We start from the raw sequence: 18,844 nt of genomic DNA, 5'->3' as shown, positions 1-18,844 counted from the left end.
AAAAACACGCAAGGGGGGTACAGTTCACTGTACACGCATTATCAAATATCAAATCGGACTTAAATTACAGTTCAGCTGTTTCCACACTGTCACAACTGCACATTAAAAGTCCTCTTATATTACAACACGTTGAAACCACAGCTCTATTATGTAAGACTCTCCCTCCAAAAACATTTCCTCACTATCGCCTTGGCAGGAGGCCTGCATCAAGACTGCAGCCTGATTTACCCCTGATCACACTGTCACATACAAAGAAAACACAGTAGAACACTTTTGCCGGGAGGTTCTTGCTGAGAAATGTGATCTTAAGTCTCTGGTGTGACCAACGGCTACAACTGGGACGAGAGGAGAAAATCTCCGAGCAAATACTTGGAGCGATTACTGAGTCATGTGCTTTGTTTCTCATGATTACAAACTAGCACAGATGGTTAAAATTCCAAACTCTTTGTGTTTCCATTTTTATTTTTGTGGATGAGAAACTGGGCTTCATCGTGAACCCAGCAATTATTGTTTCTCTTGATGTTTTATAATGTGAATTTAAGTTGTTTGAGCCCGCTATAAAATACGAATATACCCTGTCGTTAAATGAATCCTGAATTGTTTTGTCTGAGTAGAAATAATGATAAAATGTGCCTCATGGACGTCAGGACTAATTATTCCAATTTTCATTTTGCATACATCTCCGCTTCCATGTCTGTGTGACTGATGCTATCGGCATGTCGTGATTAATGCCACAGACGGGAAGCTTTCAGCGACACTCTACATGCAAATCATGCACTTTGATCATCAAAAAGCATTTTGGTGCAGTCCATTTTCTCCAAAGCAAAAACCATTTGTGTGTATTCAAGATAAAAATCATGCACACTCACATCTCTGTTTGGTACTATTACATAGTAAGACTTTATCTCCAGTCTGATATCATTACTATTTATGAAATTAAATTAAAAACCTGAATTAATACATACAAATCTTTTTTTTTCTCACATACATTACATTTATATCTGCAGACACTGAATCCAATAATTGACGCAGCTCAAATGGAAGCAGATAATTACTGCTGACCATAATAACTTTTCAGACAGATAATGATTTTTTTTATTTTTCAACTTAGTTTTGATTAGATTTTCTTTTTTTTTTAGTACAATACAATGTATACATATAAATACAGGTCAATTAGTTTCCTTTCCTCTTTCACAGTTGCGTGTGCATTCCCACAAACCTCCACAGGCAACGTAGGATGGAAATTAAAGAAAACAATAACAAATACAGCAAGCAAATAATGTCCACTTCCAAACCTAAGGCTGTAGATATAAAACCCTCATCAGAGGCAGGATGACAACTTCTTGAATAACAACATGGAGTTTTGCATCACCGATAAATATTATCGCAGCAACATAGGTAACATAGGTTCCCATCTTTTAGTAAAGGTGGTTTTCTGAAGCTTTAGTAAGAATGTGATCTGCTCCATTTGGTAAATATCCCAAACTTTCTGAACCCATGTAGTATATGAGGGAGGCTCTGGTTTCATCCATCTGATGGTTATAGACTTTAAGGCAGCAGTGAATAATATATTCAAAGTGTATTTATCTGCCTTTTTACCCAGACCTACAGGTATTACTCCCAGTACTGCCACTATGAAGTTTTGTGGGATGTTCATTTTAAAAACCTCCTTCAGGGCGTTGAAAACCTCCCTCCAAAACACACTTAAAGGTGGGGTCTGAGATGTTTTCCTGGAGCAGTTTTTTTTAACTATATTCCTTAAAATCCCCTTCACACGCCGATTACAACTAATTAATTAAATGCATTAACACAAAAATTTAAAAAATTAGTCACCTGTGGAACGGACAGGACTGAAAAAACACCATCCAATCATTTTGAGCGCCCACTCAAAATGATTGAACAGTGATATATGTCTATCAAACTCAACTGCCATGTGCTCCTCCCCCCTCTGTGCATACCCCTCTTCGAGCATGAATTGCACGTTCCCAGAAGCTGGAAGTGCTTGTACAGGAAGCGGAGCCAGAACCTGGCTATATTAGTTATATTAGGATGGAAAGTTCACCAGCAAACTGTTTAGTCACTAACATAAATCACTAGGAAATGTAGCGTTAGTCAGATAGGTCTGAACTGGGGCTGTTCTGGAAGAGCAGGGGGGTTGGAGGAGACTGAATGAGGTATGTATGGATACGTGAGCTGGAGGTTCAGTAAGGGCCATAGTCAGCGTCGGAGCCCGAGACGGGGCCATATGGGACCGGAGCTGTAGTCAGAGCCTCAGCCGGTGTCAGAGACGGAGCTGGGGCCGGGTCGGACCGTAGACAGCGTCAAAGCCTAAGCCGGGGCTGGAGCCGGGGACGGAGCAGAGCCTCAGCCAGCGAATTGTTGCTGTGCAGCGCTCGTGAACCCTCGGGAACAAGCATTGCGTGTGCCAGTACTCTGGAGGCATGGCTTCGGAGGGACGTCTGAAGAAAGGGGTTTGGACTTTTGAATTGAGTATTTTCAAAATGTAGCTAGCTCGAACCGTTTTTCTAACATCTCATACCCCACCTTTAACATAGGACAAAGCCCAAATACGTGGGTGTGATTAGCTATATGGGCTCCGCAGTTCCTCCAGCATGAACTGGAAATGTTGAAGACCCATCTCTGACACTATTTCTGCTGTTCTGAAATATCTAGTAATTATTTTCCATTTGGATTCTCTCCATGTATTACAATTTGTAACCAGATGTGCCTCAGTGCATATATTGCTCCAATCATCCCGAGACATATCCACGTTCGCCTCCGCTTCCCATCTCCCCCTTATCTGTGAGGAGTTATTTTGATTCATAGATAAGAGTATATTGTAAAGTTTAGAAATTATTTTCTTTTCTCCGTCTCCAGTTTGTAACTCTATCAGATAACTTTCTAGGGGTGTAGGTTTTGTGAATTTATCCTATTCCTTGTGAGTCGTCAGAAAGGTTCTAGTTGCAAATACCTAAAAAAAAATTTGCACTAGGGAGATGAAAATCATTTTTCAGCTACTCAAATCTCTTAACCCCTAGAGGTCTGAGCCTGTTTTGGCTGTTTTGAGTACTTTTGATTTTGCCTTTATATACTACTCAAAGAAATGTTTATTATACCCATGTCTTTTTATTTTTCAGCACAACTTCATCTATCTCATCTGCCTATTATTTTTTTCTACTTATTTTTGTCCTTTATTATATCATTTTTTCTACTATATCAACACAAAAGGACAAAAAACACACAAAAAATATATAATCTGATTTGAAAAATGTATATAATTTACATAAATATATAATCCATAATTTATTGCATAAATGATACAAAGATGCTTAACGAACCTTTTCAGAGACTTTAAAAGTGAATATTGGTTCCAAATATTAGGTCTATAAAATCAAAATTGTATTAAATTAAAACTATACTCAAAATGTCAAATATTTGACATAAAAGTTATCTTTACATAGGTGTTTTCTCTCCCCCCCCCCCCCCCGGTCCTCCCAGGTTCCACATCCGGTTCAGGCAGGGATCGTCTTCACCCTTACCTGCAATGCTAATGCAGTTTGTGAATTAAAATCCGCAGATTTGGCCAGTTTTTTTCCATTGCGATTAAAGGACAAAGATATGGTCAGAAATATAATGCTTGCTTTATATCACTATAACGCTATAATAACACTATATTGCTTATTTGCTGCGGGTTCAAACGGTCATATCTCTGGTTGTATTTGCTCTATCAACATCAAATAAAAAGTGGGAGAGTGTTTCACGTCCACACTTTCAAATGCAATTATCTGCAGTGGTCTATGTGAGCGACTTCTGATGCTACGACGTGTTCAATATGTCACATGATTCAATCACGGGCCCCATCAAACAGCTGATGCAAGTAAATCAATCCCTTTTCTGACCATTTTTTAAAGCTGTTATCCATATTATTGGGTGTAAAAGACTTCATATAGCCAACATTTATCAAAGGTGAAATTAACTTTGGTAGCTGAAGAGCACACTTTATTTTACTCCATATTTTAAGAGTGACCTTGGTCCAGTCCGACATCTCTCCAGTGCGTCTAGAAAAAGCATGCTGTGGAAGGGATCCTGGCATTGTTGTTTTTCAATATTAACCCATCGCGTGCTCGTGTTATCCTGAATCCATCCTATCAGGGGTTTCATTTGTGCAGCCTGGGAGTAGAATTTCAAATTTGGTAGATTGTGGCCTCCATTGGATGTAGATAATTGTAGGGTTTTAAGTCTAATTCTAGGACGCTTGTTTTGCCATATGAATTTTGACAACATTTTATCCAAATTGTCAAGAGCAAGCTTCGGAATATCTATGGGTAGCATTTGGAATAAATAGAGAAGTCGGGGCAGGTCACCTTTTATGCACAGAATTATTTTGGTATAATTAACGTCATACAGGATACAGATAATGATTTTATCACATTATGGGACACATCGTCTCTATTCACATTCAACATTCATCATGATATTATGAGAATGTAAGTGCTTTAGATCAACTAGTGAACGGTGATGTGTGTAAGCCATCATTATTCTTTAGTCTGTGGTTCAGCCTACAGATGTGTCACACTGTTTAACTTACCATACAGTCATAGAGGCCATGTTCTATTACTTCCACTTGAAATATCCTACTATTGATGCTTTTTCTCGAGGGTTTCAAACAGAGTCAGTCAGTCAGTGTGTGTTGGTGTTGAAGACAGAGCTGGATGATATGGTCAACGTGTTATCGTGAAAAATGTTCAGTAGATGACTGCGATGAAGGTCAAATTATTATGTTTTTGCAATTTAAAGACAAACCACAGTGCGAAAACTACATAAAATGCAGAAAAGAGATAAAATGTAAAAATATATTGCACAGGATGGTTGTACATTCAGAAATGTTCCAATAATAAAATATTTCCAACAAATAATCATGATTTACAGAATTAAAATAAAACATGGAAACAGAACAATGCATTCATCTTACCTGAGACTACAAAACAAATCCTAAAAGCTAGTAATTATCAATATAATGACAATTACATTGTGATAAAGATGCACGCAGCTAAAACTCAAGGCACTATTATTTAACCTCCCTCACTGAATTCACCCCAATATTGTGAATAAACAATACATTCCTCTTTTTGCCTTTTCATCACTGTATTTTCTCCTTCAGTTACACACTCTAAATGATTATAGATGATTGTTTTTCAATGTATCAAGTGTCGCAGATTGACCAACATGTCATACTGTGAGTTACTGTGGTTCTCTCCTCTAGTTCTAAGCATCAGAGGTCTCACTATGATTCTCTGTATTACAGTGAATTTGGTTTCTTCTATGAAGGTTGTGTGTATTTTGTATTGTTACCTTTGCAGAGGAGATCATTTAAAGGCAGGGTAGGAGATGTTTTCCTGGAGCATTTTTTACTATATTGCTTAAAATCCTCTTCACACCCCGATTGCAACCAATTAATCAAATGCTCTAACACACACACACAAAAAAAAAAATTGTCACCTGTGGAACGGACAGGACTGAAAAAACACCATCCAATCATTTTAACCAGCCCATCGAAATGATTGAACAGTGATATGTCTATCAAACTCAACTGCCATTTGGCCCCCCACCCCGCCCCACCCTCCGCTAACCCCTCTTTATGCACAAATCGCATGTTCTCAGAGGCTTGGAGCACTTGTTCAGGAAACAAAGCCAGAGCCTGGCTATATTATCTATATTAGGATGGAAAGTTCACTGGCAAACTGTTTTGTTAGCCAGCTAAGTATGAATTGGGGCTGTTTGTGAAATGCACAGATTACAGTGTTCAAAGCGAACATCAGTCTTACTGCAATCAGCTGTTCTTACCAGCCTGAGATTACTTAGAACACGTATCAATACAACAAGTGAAAAGTCCTGATCTAATATACTGATATACAGACCTGAATTAAAAGGTACACACGGATCCGCGCGGGTGGGGTGGGGGTGGGAGGGTGAATCGTAAGAGTGGGGGGTTGTTGGAGGAGAATGAATGAGGTACACATGCATCTGTGCTCGTGAACCCTCAGGAACAAGCATTGTGCGTTCCGGTACTCTGGAGGCGTAGCTTCAGGTGGAAGTCTGAAGAAAGGGGTTTGGACTTTTGAATTGTGTATTTTCCAAAATGTATCTTGCTTGAACCGCTTTTCTAGGGTCTCCTACCCCTCCTTTAATAACCTGCATCTGTTTGCTCATCTGTCAGAAGGATTATGTGGAAAAATACCAAACAACTGCACTGATTTCCATGAGATCTGTTGAATCGCAGCACATGGGCTGAGGATCCACTTATTATGTTTTGGAAGCGATCCGTAAAACGGAGGTATGTTCTCTACTACAGTCTCCTGCAGTTTCACAGTTCAGTGAGAATTCCTTATGATGCTGACAAACACAAACTCTGCAAACACAAGGGAACAAGCAGGAGCTTTGTCACACAGTGCAGTCGACTGGGGTGTCACAATAATGAAACTGTCATAACGATAACTGCAATATTACTGCCTATTCTGTTTACTTGGAGCCACTGCTGCAGTATGAGTCTAATTATAGTTCAATTTTACAGATACACCTTATGAAGATGAAGAGCCATTTCCTGGTATTGAATTTTGACACAAATAAAAGTAATTATATTTTTTTCCCCTTTTGTGATAATAGAAATTGAACATCACAGATATGATATGGCATAAATATATCAAAACCAATGTCTTAAATAGCCAACTAAGGTACAAAATATAAATAGACAATATACGATGGATATTAAATTAGGTAGATATGGTCTACTGTAAACTAAAAGATCAAAATACTCAAATGAAATAAACACCTGCAGCGGAATAACGAGATTCAACAGGGTAATGTGGAAATAATGACAAATGTGTTATTTCTGATTGTTTCTGATTTTATGTGAGTAAATGAAGACAATCATGTAAAATATCACTAATCAATAAAAAATTTGCTACAGGAAGAAAAATACCTAATTCCAAATCTGAAATATGAAAGTTTCTGCAACACATCAGGGTTTTTTGGGATCAAAACTCATGTGATTTCAACACCTGAAAGAAACATTTGGTCCAGCCCAAAGTGCAAAACTGAAAGCTGGAATGTGTGAGTGATTCCATGTTTCCTTCAAGACTCAGCTGTCTAGAATTAACAGTTTTGCAAACGTTTCTAGGTAAACATAAAGCTATAAAAGGATGGGTTGCAGAATGAAAGAAAGTTAAGGTCATTTTAAGTCAGTTTAGGTCGTTTCACCCATAAAGTGTTACTTTTGTGGCAGTTCAAAAATATTTTTTTCTCTATATTTAACTTTTCTTAAGTGATTTATTACCATTTATTTAGAATATTATCCTCTGTATTTTGCTTCTTTTTTTTCCAGTGAAAATCATGTATTTTCCTAAATTTAATTCACTGATCATGTAGATGTTCATAAAAGCACAGATTAAAGTTGAGGGATATAATATCAAAAACAGAGAAAACTCAATAAAAAGTGACTTTTTCAGCAACGATGTCAATAACTGAACATAGAACAAGTGTTTCCATCCACTGTCATTGATCCAACTCCATGGGTTTTACTGGTGAATCAATATTGTAGAAGATGACAGTGTTTCCATGGCAACAGAGCATCTAAACATCCAAATGGGTCATATCTGATGACCATGACAAGATAACAAACTGCCTTTTAGACCAATTATTTACATGTATTGATAGGATTAGTGGATCAGCAGGTATTAAACAGTTTAGATCAGTAGATAGTTTAGGTCAACGGTGGATGTTTAGGTCTTTATGGGTTAATGTAAAACATTTCTACCTATATTACACTATGGAGACGTACTTTATATGAATGCACCTGCCCATTCTCTTCACCTGTTGGACAGTGTTTACCATGGGGCTCTGAGATTCAGTACAAACTGTGCTTCTCTCTCTAATCACTGCATTCTCTACATACAGAGTCACCTGATCGTCATTATCTGCTCGTCGGCTCAGTTGCTGGTATATTTAAATTTACAACACTGTTAACCTGTTGACCTGGAATCATAGCAGTTACAATCTCTGGTCAACAAACACCTTGAAACTGAATTACTAAAGAAATCTTTTAGGTTTTCATCTTATGATGCCTGGAACAAGCGTCAGTCTGAGCTCCATCTATCAACACTGATTCCTTTTACTGATTTTAAAGACAGCGCTAAGACTCTGGAATCAAGGCTGTTGGTCTGTAAATGTTTCCACTGACTATTTTTTTCTCACTTTTATTATTGTAAAACTGTAATTATGTGACTGTATGCAGGGTTCTTAAGGGTTACTTTTTAAGACCTTTTTAAGACTACTTAGAACTGAATTTAAAGGAGTGATATTTTGTGGGGTTTTTTTTAAAATGGAAGTATGCATTTTAAAACATTTCCCTGTGGTCTACATAAACTGTAAATGCTATGATTGGGTCTGAATTCTTCATTAATTCAACTCCACAGGTCCATCTTCAACCCTATTAATGAGTAATGACACCAGAAAGGTCGTTTTGAGCGCTGGCCCTTTAAATGCAATTGAGCCACTTCATGCCCCACCCCCTCCAGGTTGTTGGCTGTGCTGCTCTGTCCCATTCAACCAACAACTGAACATTTTAGGTAATCGGCTCGAAATTTGGATAAATTTTTAGTATGGACTACAACCGCTGCTGCTGGCAAACAATTATGTCGTACTTAGAGAAATGTTCATCGGAAGTCTTGACCTTATATGTGCAAATGTTGTGATGTAACTAGTTATAGACGTAGCAAATGAAGCAGGAATTAAAATAGGTTTTGAAAATCCACTTGATTTTTGCCAGAATTAATATAAAGATATCTTTACAGCAGCTAGAGGGTTCAAATTCAAATTTTCTGAACTATTAGGGTCCAAATACACAAATAAATGTACTAAGAAAAGTGGGATTAGCAAAATATGACCCCTTTAACACTTAATTCACAACCTATTTCACAGCCATACTGGCAAAAATGTGAAAATGTTTATTTACAAAGCACTGAACTGGATCTTCTGTGGTCATTTCTCACCAGGGGGCTGCAAAGTTAACAATAATTGGATTCTAATTTCAGTATAAATTGTCAGGTTGGAACGGGTGGAATTGAGTAGACTAACGTTACTGTCATTCAAGTTTGGACATTTTCCAGACACATTTAAACACAATACAAGGAACAAGTATATAGCAACATAACTTAAGACCTACCATATCTAATTTAACAGATTTTCAAGACTGTTTTTTACGGGATTAAATGCAGATTTGTAAATTCAAGACTTTTAAGATTTTTTTAAGACCCCCTGGGAACCCTGTAATCATGTTCACTATTAACCTGGAATCATGGCTACGGCTGTGTATTGGCAAGAATCACAATACTAGGATCACGATACAATATATCACAATATATCATGATACTGTTAAAAAGGCAATTTTTTCGCTTTTTTCTTTTTTTTAATGATTATTTCCTTAAAGAATTGAATTACACCAGAAATATGCACAAATACTAAACACATTTTTATTTGATCACAACAGGATCTAATGTTGTATCACAAAATGTTCCTGTGTTCAAACTGAAATTCTGTTTTACAGACATTACAGTTTCAGATCCTGTTCAAATGTTCATATTCTGTTACTTCACAACTAACATCAGAACATTATTTTAGTTCAATCCCAGCAAAGGAACTAACATTATTTATTAAAAGAGTGTTAAATAATAATAAATAAAAAAGAGAAACACAAAACTAAAATGAACCTCCACAATATCTGCATTTGAATAAATACCTAAACATATCGATACAGTATTGTGAAATGAAATATCGCGATATATTGCAGAACCGATATTTTCTTCAACCCCTAATCATTGCAGTCACAATCTCCGCTCAATGATGACAGGCCTTGGAGTTGTATTACCAGGTTCTTAAAAGGTTTAAAAGGTTTTCTCTTTTATGCTGACGTTATGTAACATCCACGACCACGTGTGTGAATGACAAGTGAGCGAAGGCTTCAAAGCATGTCATGTGACCTAATCTGCCTCCCTTGACATTAGTCTCAAGTGCAGCTGTAAACCTTGCCTGAATGGTGGTGCTATGTTATCTAAACAAAGCCAAAGCCAACACATGCAAAGAGCTTTCGGGTACCTGGCAGTGACTTGGCCCACTTGACGGCGGAGATGACCTGCTGGCCCCCCAGCCTGTTCAGAGTGGTCATGAGTCGCGAGGAGGTGTCGGGCAGCGTGCTGTCATATCCCGAGTAGATGATCTCGGGCTCGATGGCCTTGAGCACAGACAGCATGGTGGGAACAAGCTGGGACAAGCACATGGGGATGACAGGGACCGGCATGTTGGTGATGGGCTCCGGTGATACAGGGGGCCGCTGCCCCCCTTTTATCTTAATCAGCTTCTTGTTTTTCCTCGCTGGATTGGAAAGAAGACAAGAAAGCACATAGTGTTAATGGACTTTCTACGAATTCTTTTTTTTCCACCTAATTTAATCTCTTTGTTTCATATGACAGGCAGCTTTTACAGCCAAGTGATTCATGCAGTTGACGGTTTGTTGGAGATTAGATACATACTCTGCTACACATTGATTAGGATCGGTGCCAGAACAAGTTTCACGTCATGCATTTCTTATCTATGGAAATCTTATTTATTTTCTATATGGAACAGCTACGTATATAAGCAAATGTTGTGACCACAAGGCAAATATGAGCAGAACAATGCACAGCTATGAGGTGCTCACTTTCATTACACATTTAAGAAACCTTTCATTTTCACAACTAACCAAAAATCTGTTTCATGTAGTTTGGCTTTTATTATTTGTTTTTGATGTTTTTTCTGCAGCATTTGGGATCAAGCTACAAGTTAAACAAGGTGAACTAATGCACCAAATGTCAAATTTTTAATGGAAAAAGAACACTAATTTGGAGTGGAGATAAACTGAAGATAGGTGATTAACCAGTGGACATGGATCAGTCATGGATTTTTCATGTCCATTCACTGTTAATGTGAGGCTTCATATCCCATTTTAGTTTTTACATCTTATTAAATATAAGAAAATGCATTAAGTCTTTAATACAAAATGCAAGTTACACAAAACAAAAGCCTGTATCCTCACATCTTTTCACTGAGTACCAGCAAACTGGGTTTTTTGTTTTCTGGGTTTTTTTTTTTTTTTTTTACAATTTCACTTATTCCTTTTAAAGCCCTGAATACTTTGGCTCCAGGCGACATCCCCTGGTGGTTTCTAATTTAAAAAAGACAAGGTGGCAGACTGTCTGCCATCAGGACCTTCAACCTTTAGAACAACCTTCAAGACAGTCACAAAAATTTCATCTTAAATGCAATTAACTAGTGCAGCTTTCCTGAAGGTGTTCTATTTTTACCTTCCTAGATCAGTCCTTTTCTTGGACATTTGTCCTCATTTCTGTCTATTCTTGTTCTATATTTCTGTATTTTATGGTTATTGCTTATGGTGTGTGTGTTTTATTGAGGATTTTCTTGATTTCTGTTTCATGTTTGTGTATTGCACACAACTTCTTAATCCTTACTTTTGAAAAGTGCAGTCAAAAAATGTTAATTTTTTTGCTATTATTTCTATTATTTAATTTTAGGAGGCACATGTAATGTATACAGGGTGTATCAGAAAAAAGTAGACTCTCAGAAAAAACAACATAAAACCAAAATGCAAAGACATTTTGAAAATCTGCTCATATGTGTTTATTGACTGTGTAATTCTCCCTTGATTGACACCAGTGTTCCTGGGTCAGTTTTCATGCTTCAGTGAACAAGGTTAATTTGAATTGTGCAAAATAAAAGTCTTTTCTGCATGGAATTCAGTGGTTTAATCCAGGGTATACAGTGGTAGATGGCGTATACCTACTTATGTTTCAGTCAGCATTGCGTACACCCACTTCTAAATCCCCCAATGTGCACCAAATTGCTGATTTTTTCTCCTAGGATGGTGAAGTCATGACCCGCCCTACTCTGCCTATAATTGGCTAGTACTCACTGCCTTCATTGATTAGGTTGGTTAACTTTAGCCATGAGGACTGATGAGCCAATCAGAGGCAGAGTAGGCTGGGTCATGCTGAGGAAAATGTTGCTAACTAGCGCCGGCCACCTCTGGAACCTGATTGGACACCTCAGGTGTCAGTGCCACTGCACGTCTCGTTGAAGGATGCGTGATTATTGGAAATGCAAACAAGAAAGGCTGAATAAATATATTTCGAGTGAGTGGCACATACTCAGAGAACCTACTTCCATGGAATACATAATTCTGAGGTAAGTTTTAAGGTGGTTTCGAAATGAGTCACTGTATTAAACTACTGGTCATATGACTGCACATTTAGAGGAAAAGAGATTTTGTTGCCAATAGTTAAACTGTATAAGTAGGCTAACGTTATGAAAGGCTAACGTTATGAAAGGCTAACGCTCTCCTATGTTTGCCTCATGTTGAATACATTTACATTCATGCAGCTGCTTGTGTGACCAGTAAAACCTACAAACTGCTTCTGATCAAGTCATGATAATTTTATAATAGTGAGCAAATACTACTGATGGATTTTTGGGTAAACTAAATAAAGTAGTCTTACATGTCACTGTTTCTAAAACAGGGTGTTTTTTCTGGACTAATGAAAAAAAAAGAAGGCAAAAACTGAGAGTATACCCACTTCTCCAGGGACTACTACACCACTGATGGAAATGTAAGGGTTAATATGAGATCTGTCACCATGGATGACAAGTTCCATTGGTCTTTTACTTGCATATATAAAATAGGAAAAAAATAATTACATGTCAACCCCCTACCATCGATACAAAAAGAAACTGATAATTAATAGCAAAATTTGCTCAGTGAGTCCAGATTTGGGTTTTACACTTTAGAATTTGAATTGAAGGCACACACTTTCGTTAGTCGAAGGATTCCAGCACATTTAGTCTTCCACATGGGCCCTGTTCCTCGCCACACAAATTTGTGCCCTCCTCTACATATCTCCGACGGCACATACGCTTAATCATGTCCCTGTCCTGCCTCAGGAGTTCCACTTCAGCTGTGATGATCCAATGAATTCCGTATGCTGACTGAAATGTTTCAAATTTCAAGTGGTCAGCTCAAAACAAGCTTAAAGAATCCTCAGTAACAGCATTGACTCCAAGACTCAAACCTGTCGTTTCTGTGAAATCTTTGTATCGATGGTAGGGGGTTAACATGTCATTATTTTTCTCCTGTTTTATGTATGCAAGTAAAAGACCATTGGAACTGGTCATCCATGGTGACAGATCTCATATTAACCCTTACACTTCCATGCACAAAAGACTTTTATTTTGCACAAATCAAATGAGCCTTGTTCACTGAAGCATGAAAACGAACCCAGGACACTGGTGTCAATAAACACTTATGAGTAGATTTTCAAAATGTCTTTGCAGTTTGGTTTTATGTTGTTTTTTCTGAGAGTCTACTTTTTTCTGATACACCCTGTATAAGATGCTGTGTTAGAAATTAAGTTTTCAGGGTGTTTTCAGAAGTGCACACAGTTTTTACCTGCATTATCTATACAACCTTTCAACATTTCCCTCAACTAAATGTGCAAAATATGTCAAGGGTTGAGAAGTTACCATGAAAAACATGTTTTTTTCCAACCCTCTACCTTTTTTAATTTCCTCTCCTGGTGTTTCTATGGCAACTAAGAGCCTTTCTAGAGGGAATCTGTCTGCTGATGCACTGACGTCCATCAAATCAGCCGTTCTCTGTCTCTGTATACGGAGCTGCTTTCACTTTCACCTGTGTCTAACAAGCACACGCATATGTGCACTGTTTACATCCAATCCCTCCCAACACTGATGAGTCCAAACATGTGAATGCAGTTCCACGCCTTAAGGGAGCATCTGTTGAATTAACATAAAGACGTGCATAAGAGCCAAAGTACCAAACACTTAACTGCGCTTCACTAATTCCTGCTTATGTCCCTTGTCCTTAGAGTGGACACAGCATCGATATTATTCAAGTTACACCCTTAGAATGTCTTACTTATGAAGTGCATTTAAGGTTTCTAACATTCATCCTCCCTATTCTTGTTATCTCTTTAAAAGGCTGTAGACAGGGACTTGTCAGTTGATTGTGTATTTATTAAGGTGTGTCTAAAAGGTGACTCTTTCATTCCATCTGTCACACATACCTGTGCCACACACGTGTTCAGACACACACGCACATGTAAGAGTGGCCTTTTAAACTCTTGTCGAGAACACATAGTTCACGAAGACTTTCTTGTGTGTCACATTCCAGACCTCTCAGCCTTTTTTACAACCTTTAAAAAAAAATACTGCGCATCGTTGCATAATTTTCTGCAAATGCACCTTTTCGCCAGAGTTATGGTATAATTTTGAGTATAAGCACCAAACTGCAACGATAACTCCATTTTACCTATATATTTTTTTACATCTCGGTCTGTCGCAGTGAACATTCTGTACAGAGCGCTCTGTTTACTTTAAAGGTATGTCATAACAAACCTCAAGGTAATAACACAACAATGATATTCTCCACAAACAGACACAGTACAGAAGGACAATGACGTTAATGACAATTCACTATGTGGCTGTTTTACTCTTACAATACTATGAGCATCAGCTTTATGTGAGGCAAGTCAAAAGTAACAGATTAAACTGGATTTAACCCATAAAGACCCAAGCAGCCACCGACGACCAAAACAATCTACTGATCTAAAATGTTTAATAACTTCTGAACCACTAATTCTATTAATCCATGTCAATAATCAGTGTAAAACACAGTTATTCATCTTTTCATGGTCATCAGATATGACCCATTTGGACGTTCAGAGGCTCCATAGTTACCATGGAAACACCGTCATCTTCTCCAACATTGTTTTACCAGTAAAACCCATGAAGTTGGATCAATGACAGTGGATGGAGACACTTGGTTTATATTTTGTTAATGAGAGATTTTGCTGAAAAGTTTTCTGTTTCTGATATAATAACCCTCAATGTTAATCTGAGCTTTAATGAACAACTACATGATCAATAAATTAAATATAAGAAAATGCCTGATGTTCACTGAAAAAACACCAAATACAGAGGATTATGTCATAATAAATTGGGATAAATCACTTAAGAAAACTTAAATATAGAGAAAAAAAACATTTTGGAACTGCCACAAACATAACACTGGGTCTTTATGGGTTAACTTTGAATTTGTCCATATATTTCAGTAATCTGCACATACAGACGTTATGTGAAAAGACAAATGCATTAAGTCCTTGGCCACCAGGACATCTTCCTTGTTATTGTAGTGATATATATGGTGGTAAAACAGGTCTCATCATGATAAAATATCTGGTTTCAGGTTAAATATATACCACTTTAAGAGAGAGGAGGGGCATTCTTATGTTTTTGTACTTATTTGCACTGATTTTACACACTGCCCTGCCAAAAAAAAAAAAAAAAAAGTCGCACACACAATATCACAATATTTCACTGCACCACCTTTGGTTTTGCTTACAGGAGACTAGGGCTGCACTATTAATCCATTTTAAATCAAAATCGGATTATTTCATTCGGACAATGTTTAAAAAGGGCGGTTTCCACAGTCTTTGGTCTCCACACACCAGTACACAAATGGCGTTTGCAAAGAAGAGTGAGAAGTTCGTGGCTAAAAATAGCAAGAGCAAATCAGTTGTGTGGAATTGGTACGGTTTTGAAGTTTCCGATGAAGACCAAACCATTCCTCGCTGCAAACTCTGCCTGAAGGCGATATCAGTCAAAGACAGCAGCACAACCGACTTATTTCAGCTCCTCAAACATCATTACACACCAAAGTGGGAGCAGTGCGTTGCATTGCGGGCTACACATGAAAACGACATGCCCATTTCTGTTGTCTTTTGTAATTTTACCCAGAAATCTAAATTGAAAATCGAGTTTTTAGAGGAAAATAATCGGGATTTTATGTTTTGCCAAAATCGTGGAGCCCTACAGGAGACATTCATGGGGACATCTTTTTTGCCACATAATGCTTATATAGTGTCACAATAAGGTTCATAATATTTTTTCCATCTGTAGTTGCATTCATTTTTAATTATTGATGATGGAGAATCGGACCGCTGCATCAAGTCTTAATCACATCCTAAACTAGAAAAGCACTTGGACAGCGCAGACCTCCCCCACTCACCACCAAAATTTAATAATTTGTTCCTTGTTCCAGTATCAACATTTCCTGAAATTTTCATCCAAATCTGTCCATAACTTTTTGAGTTATTTTGCACACAGACATACAAACAGTCAGACAAACCAACGCTGGCAAAAACATAACCTCCTTGGCAGAGGTAATTAGAGTCTGGACTTTATGGAGGCTAATCCATGTGTGAAAAAGTTGTTTCATTCTCCCTGAGACATTCTATCACAAGCCTGATAATCCTGATCGACCCTGGCATTGTCCAATCTTTTTGACGTTAAAGCAGTGTTTTTCAACCTTGGGGTCACCTGGAATTCAAATGGGGTTGCCTGAAATTTCTAGTAATTCATAAAAAAGAAAAAAAAACAAAAAACAACCTTACTAATAAAAAATATATGGTGAGTTGAGAGACACAATCACAATACATAAAAGACAACTGAAGCACTGTGGTACTGTTTATCTTTCAAATGTTTATTGTGGTCGGTTTCAGATGCTGCAGCTCTTTCATAATTCATAGTTTGAGTTATTGTTTGTTCAGTATTAATTGTCATCCTTGTAAATACAAACTGGACTGACTGTACATATCCTGACCAAGGAAAATAAAATTCTCACTTTGTGCAGTAATCTACACCTGGCTTTACTACCTCCATCCATAATAATATACATTATATAGACTAAATGTCATCTAAAATTAACGTTTATTTGCAACATAGTATAGCAAACTATTACATGATCAAAAACAAATAAATTTTAGCAAAAAATGTCTTTGTTTTGAATGTCTGGGGTCACCCAAAATTTGTGATGTTAAAATGGGGTCACGAGCCAAAAAAGGTTGGGAACCACTGCGTTAAAGACATGAGAGGACACTTACTGCAGTTAGAGTTAAATAACCTGTTACAGCTGAAACATTATTAACCACTGCAGTACTTATCCATGGAAGCATCTGAACTATTTGCTTAGTTAAATCAGGTGAATGTGTCCTGTAATCAAAACCAAAGGTGGTGTAGTGAATTATTGCATGTGCGACTTTTTTTTTTGGCCAGGCAGTGTATATTAGTCTAACGCTTTTAACACCTTGCATTTTGCAGAGCGGCCAAGTATATCAAACATATTTATCCTGTTTTTTAAAAAAATATAAACATAAAAGACAGTAATATATGGAAATTTTAGTCAAAAAATAAAAATAAATGTCAGGGAGGGATGATTTTAGAAGCATTTCATCAGAACTCAGCTAATGTGAGGACGGTTCATGTGTACGTCTGAATCTAAAGGGGAGCAGATTCACTAACGTACGCTGCTATATGTGTCAAAGACCGTGCATTGATAACACCTAAGAGAAAAACACAGATATATTGTTAACTTTTACATCTCATGCCAAGAGAGACAGAAAAGTCCTCTTGAAGTCCATGCAGGGAAAACACATAAGACATTAAAGTGACAGTGCATGGACAGACAGATGGTCAGACAGACAGTTGGCATGTACTGTATGTGGTGCTGCAGCTGTCCATGTGCATGTCTACACAGGAGTATAACCAAGGACTGACTGAGCATTGAATAATATACCCTTTTTATTATTTATCTTCTAATAGGGCTGCACAATTTTGGAAAAAACTGACATTGCGATTTTTTTAAACCCCATGATATACAGGGTGGGGAAGCAAAATTTACAATATTTGAGGCAGGGATTGAAAGACAGTGTATGACCAATTAGTTTATTGAAAGTCATGAGAATTTATTTGCCACAAGAAAACTGAGATAATAGAAAATGTTTTTATTCTATGTGTCCTCCTTCTTTCTCAATAACTGCCTTCACACACTTCCTGAAACTTGCGCAAGTGTTCCTCAAATATTCGGGTGACAACTTCTCCCATTCTTCTTTAATAGTATCTTCCAGACTTTCTCGTAATAGTTTTGCTCATAGTCATTCTCTTCTTTACATTATAAACAGTCTTTATGGACACTCCAACTATTTTTGAAATCTCCTTTGATGTGACGAGTGCATTCAGCAAATCACACACTCTTTGACGTTTGCTTTCCTGATTACTCATATGGGCAAAAGTTTCTGAAAAGGTATGGATAATAGTGTTAGGTATGATTATGACATCAATATATGTTTGGTTTCAAAACAATTGACGTAGTGCCTGCTGAGAAAAAAACAACTAAATGTTCATTGTAAATTTTGCTTCCCCACCCTGTATATTGCAATATGAAAAAAATACTCAGAAGCATATAATAGCTGTGTGGTGCCAATATAAATGGTCAAATAAATTACACTGAACAAAAATATAAATGCACGACTTTTGTTTTTGCTCCCATTTTTCATGAGCTGAACTGAAAGATCTAAAACTTTTTCTGTGTACACACAAGGTTTATTTCTCTCAAATATTGCTCACAAATCTGTCTAAATTTGTGTTAGTGAACACTTCTTTGCTGAGATAATCCATCCACCTCACAGGTGTGGCATATCAAGATTCTGATTAGACACCATTATTTTTACACAGGTGTGCCTTAGGCTGGCCACAATAAAAAGCCACTCTAAAATGTGCAGTTTTATCACACAGCACAATACCACAGATGTCACAAGTTTTGAGGGAATATGCAACTGGCATGCTGACTTCAGGAATCTCCACCAGAGCTTTTGCCTGTGAATTGAAT

General features: G+C 37.4%; 1 protein-coding gene across 2 annotated transcripts in view; it reads right to left on the bottom strand.

The window, feature by feature from the left end:
* The window catches only part of LOC115432414 (glucocorticoid receptor), a 134,472-nt gene that overhangs the window by 24,756 nt on the left and 90,872 nt on the right, over positions 1-18,844 (bottom strand). For both annotated transcript variants that reach the window (XM_030153242.1, XM_030153243.1), the window contains one exon: positions 10,150-10,425. In XM_030153242.1, the coding sequence (XP_030009102.1) occupies positions 10,150-10,425 (276 nt within the window). The remainder of the gene's footprint in view (positions 1-10,149; positions 10,426-18,844) is intronic.

The sequence above is a fragment of the Sphaeramia orbicularis genome, chromosome 14 (genome assembly GCF_902148855.1).
Source record: "Sphaeramia orbicularis chromosome 14, fSphaOr1.1, whole genome shotgun sequence".
Taxonomy (NCBI): domain Eukaryota; kingdom Metazoa; phylum Chordata; class Actinopteri; order Kurtiformes; family Apogonidae; genus Sphaeramia; species Sphaeramia orbicularis.
This window is presented reverse-complemented; position numbering and strand designations above follow the sequence as displayed.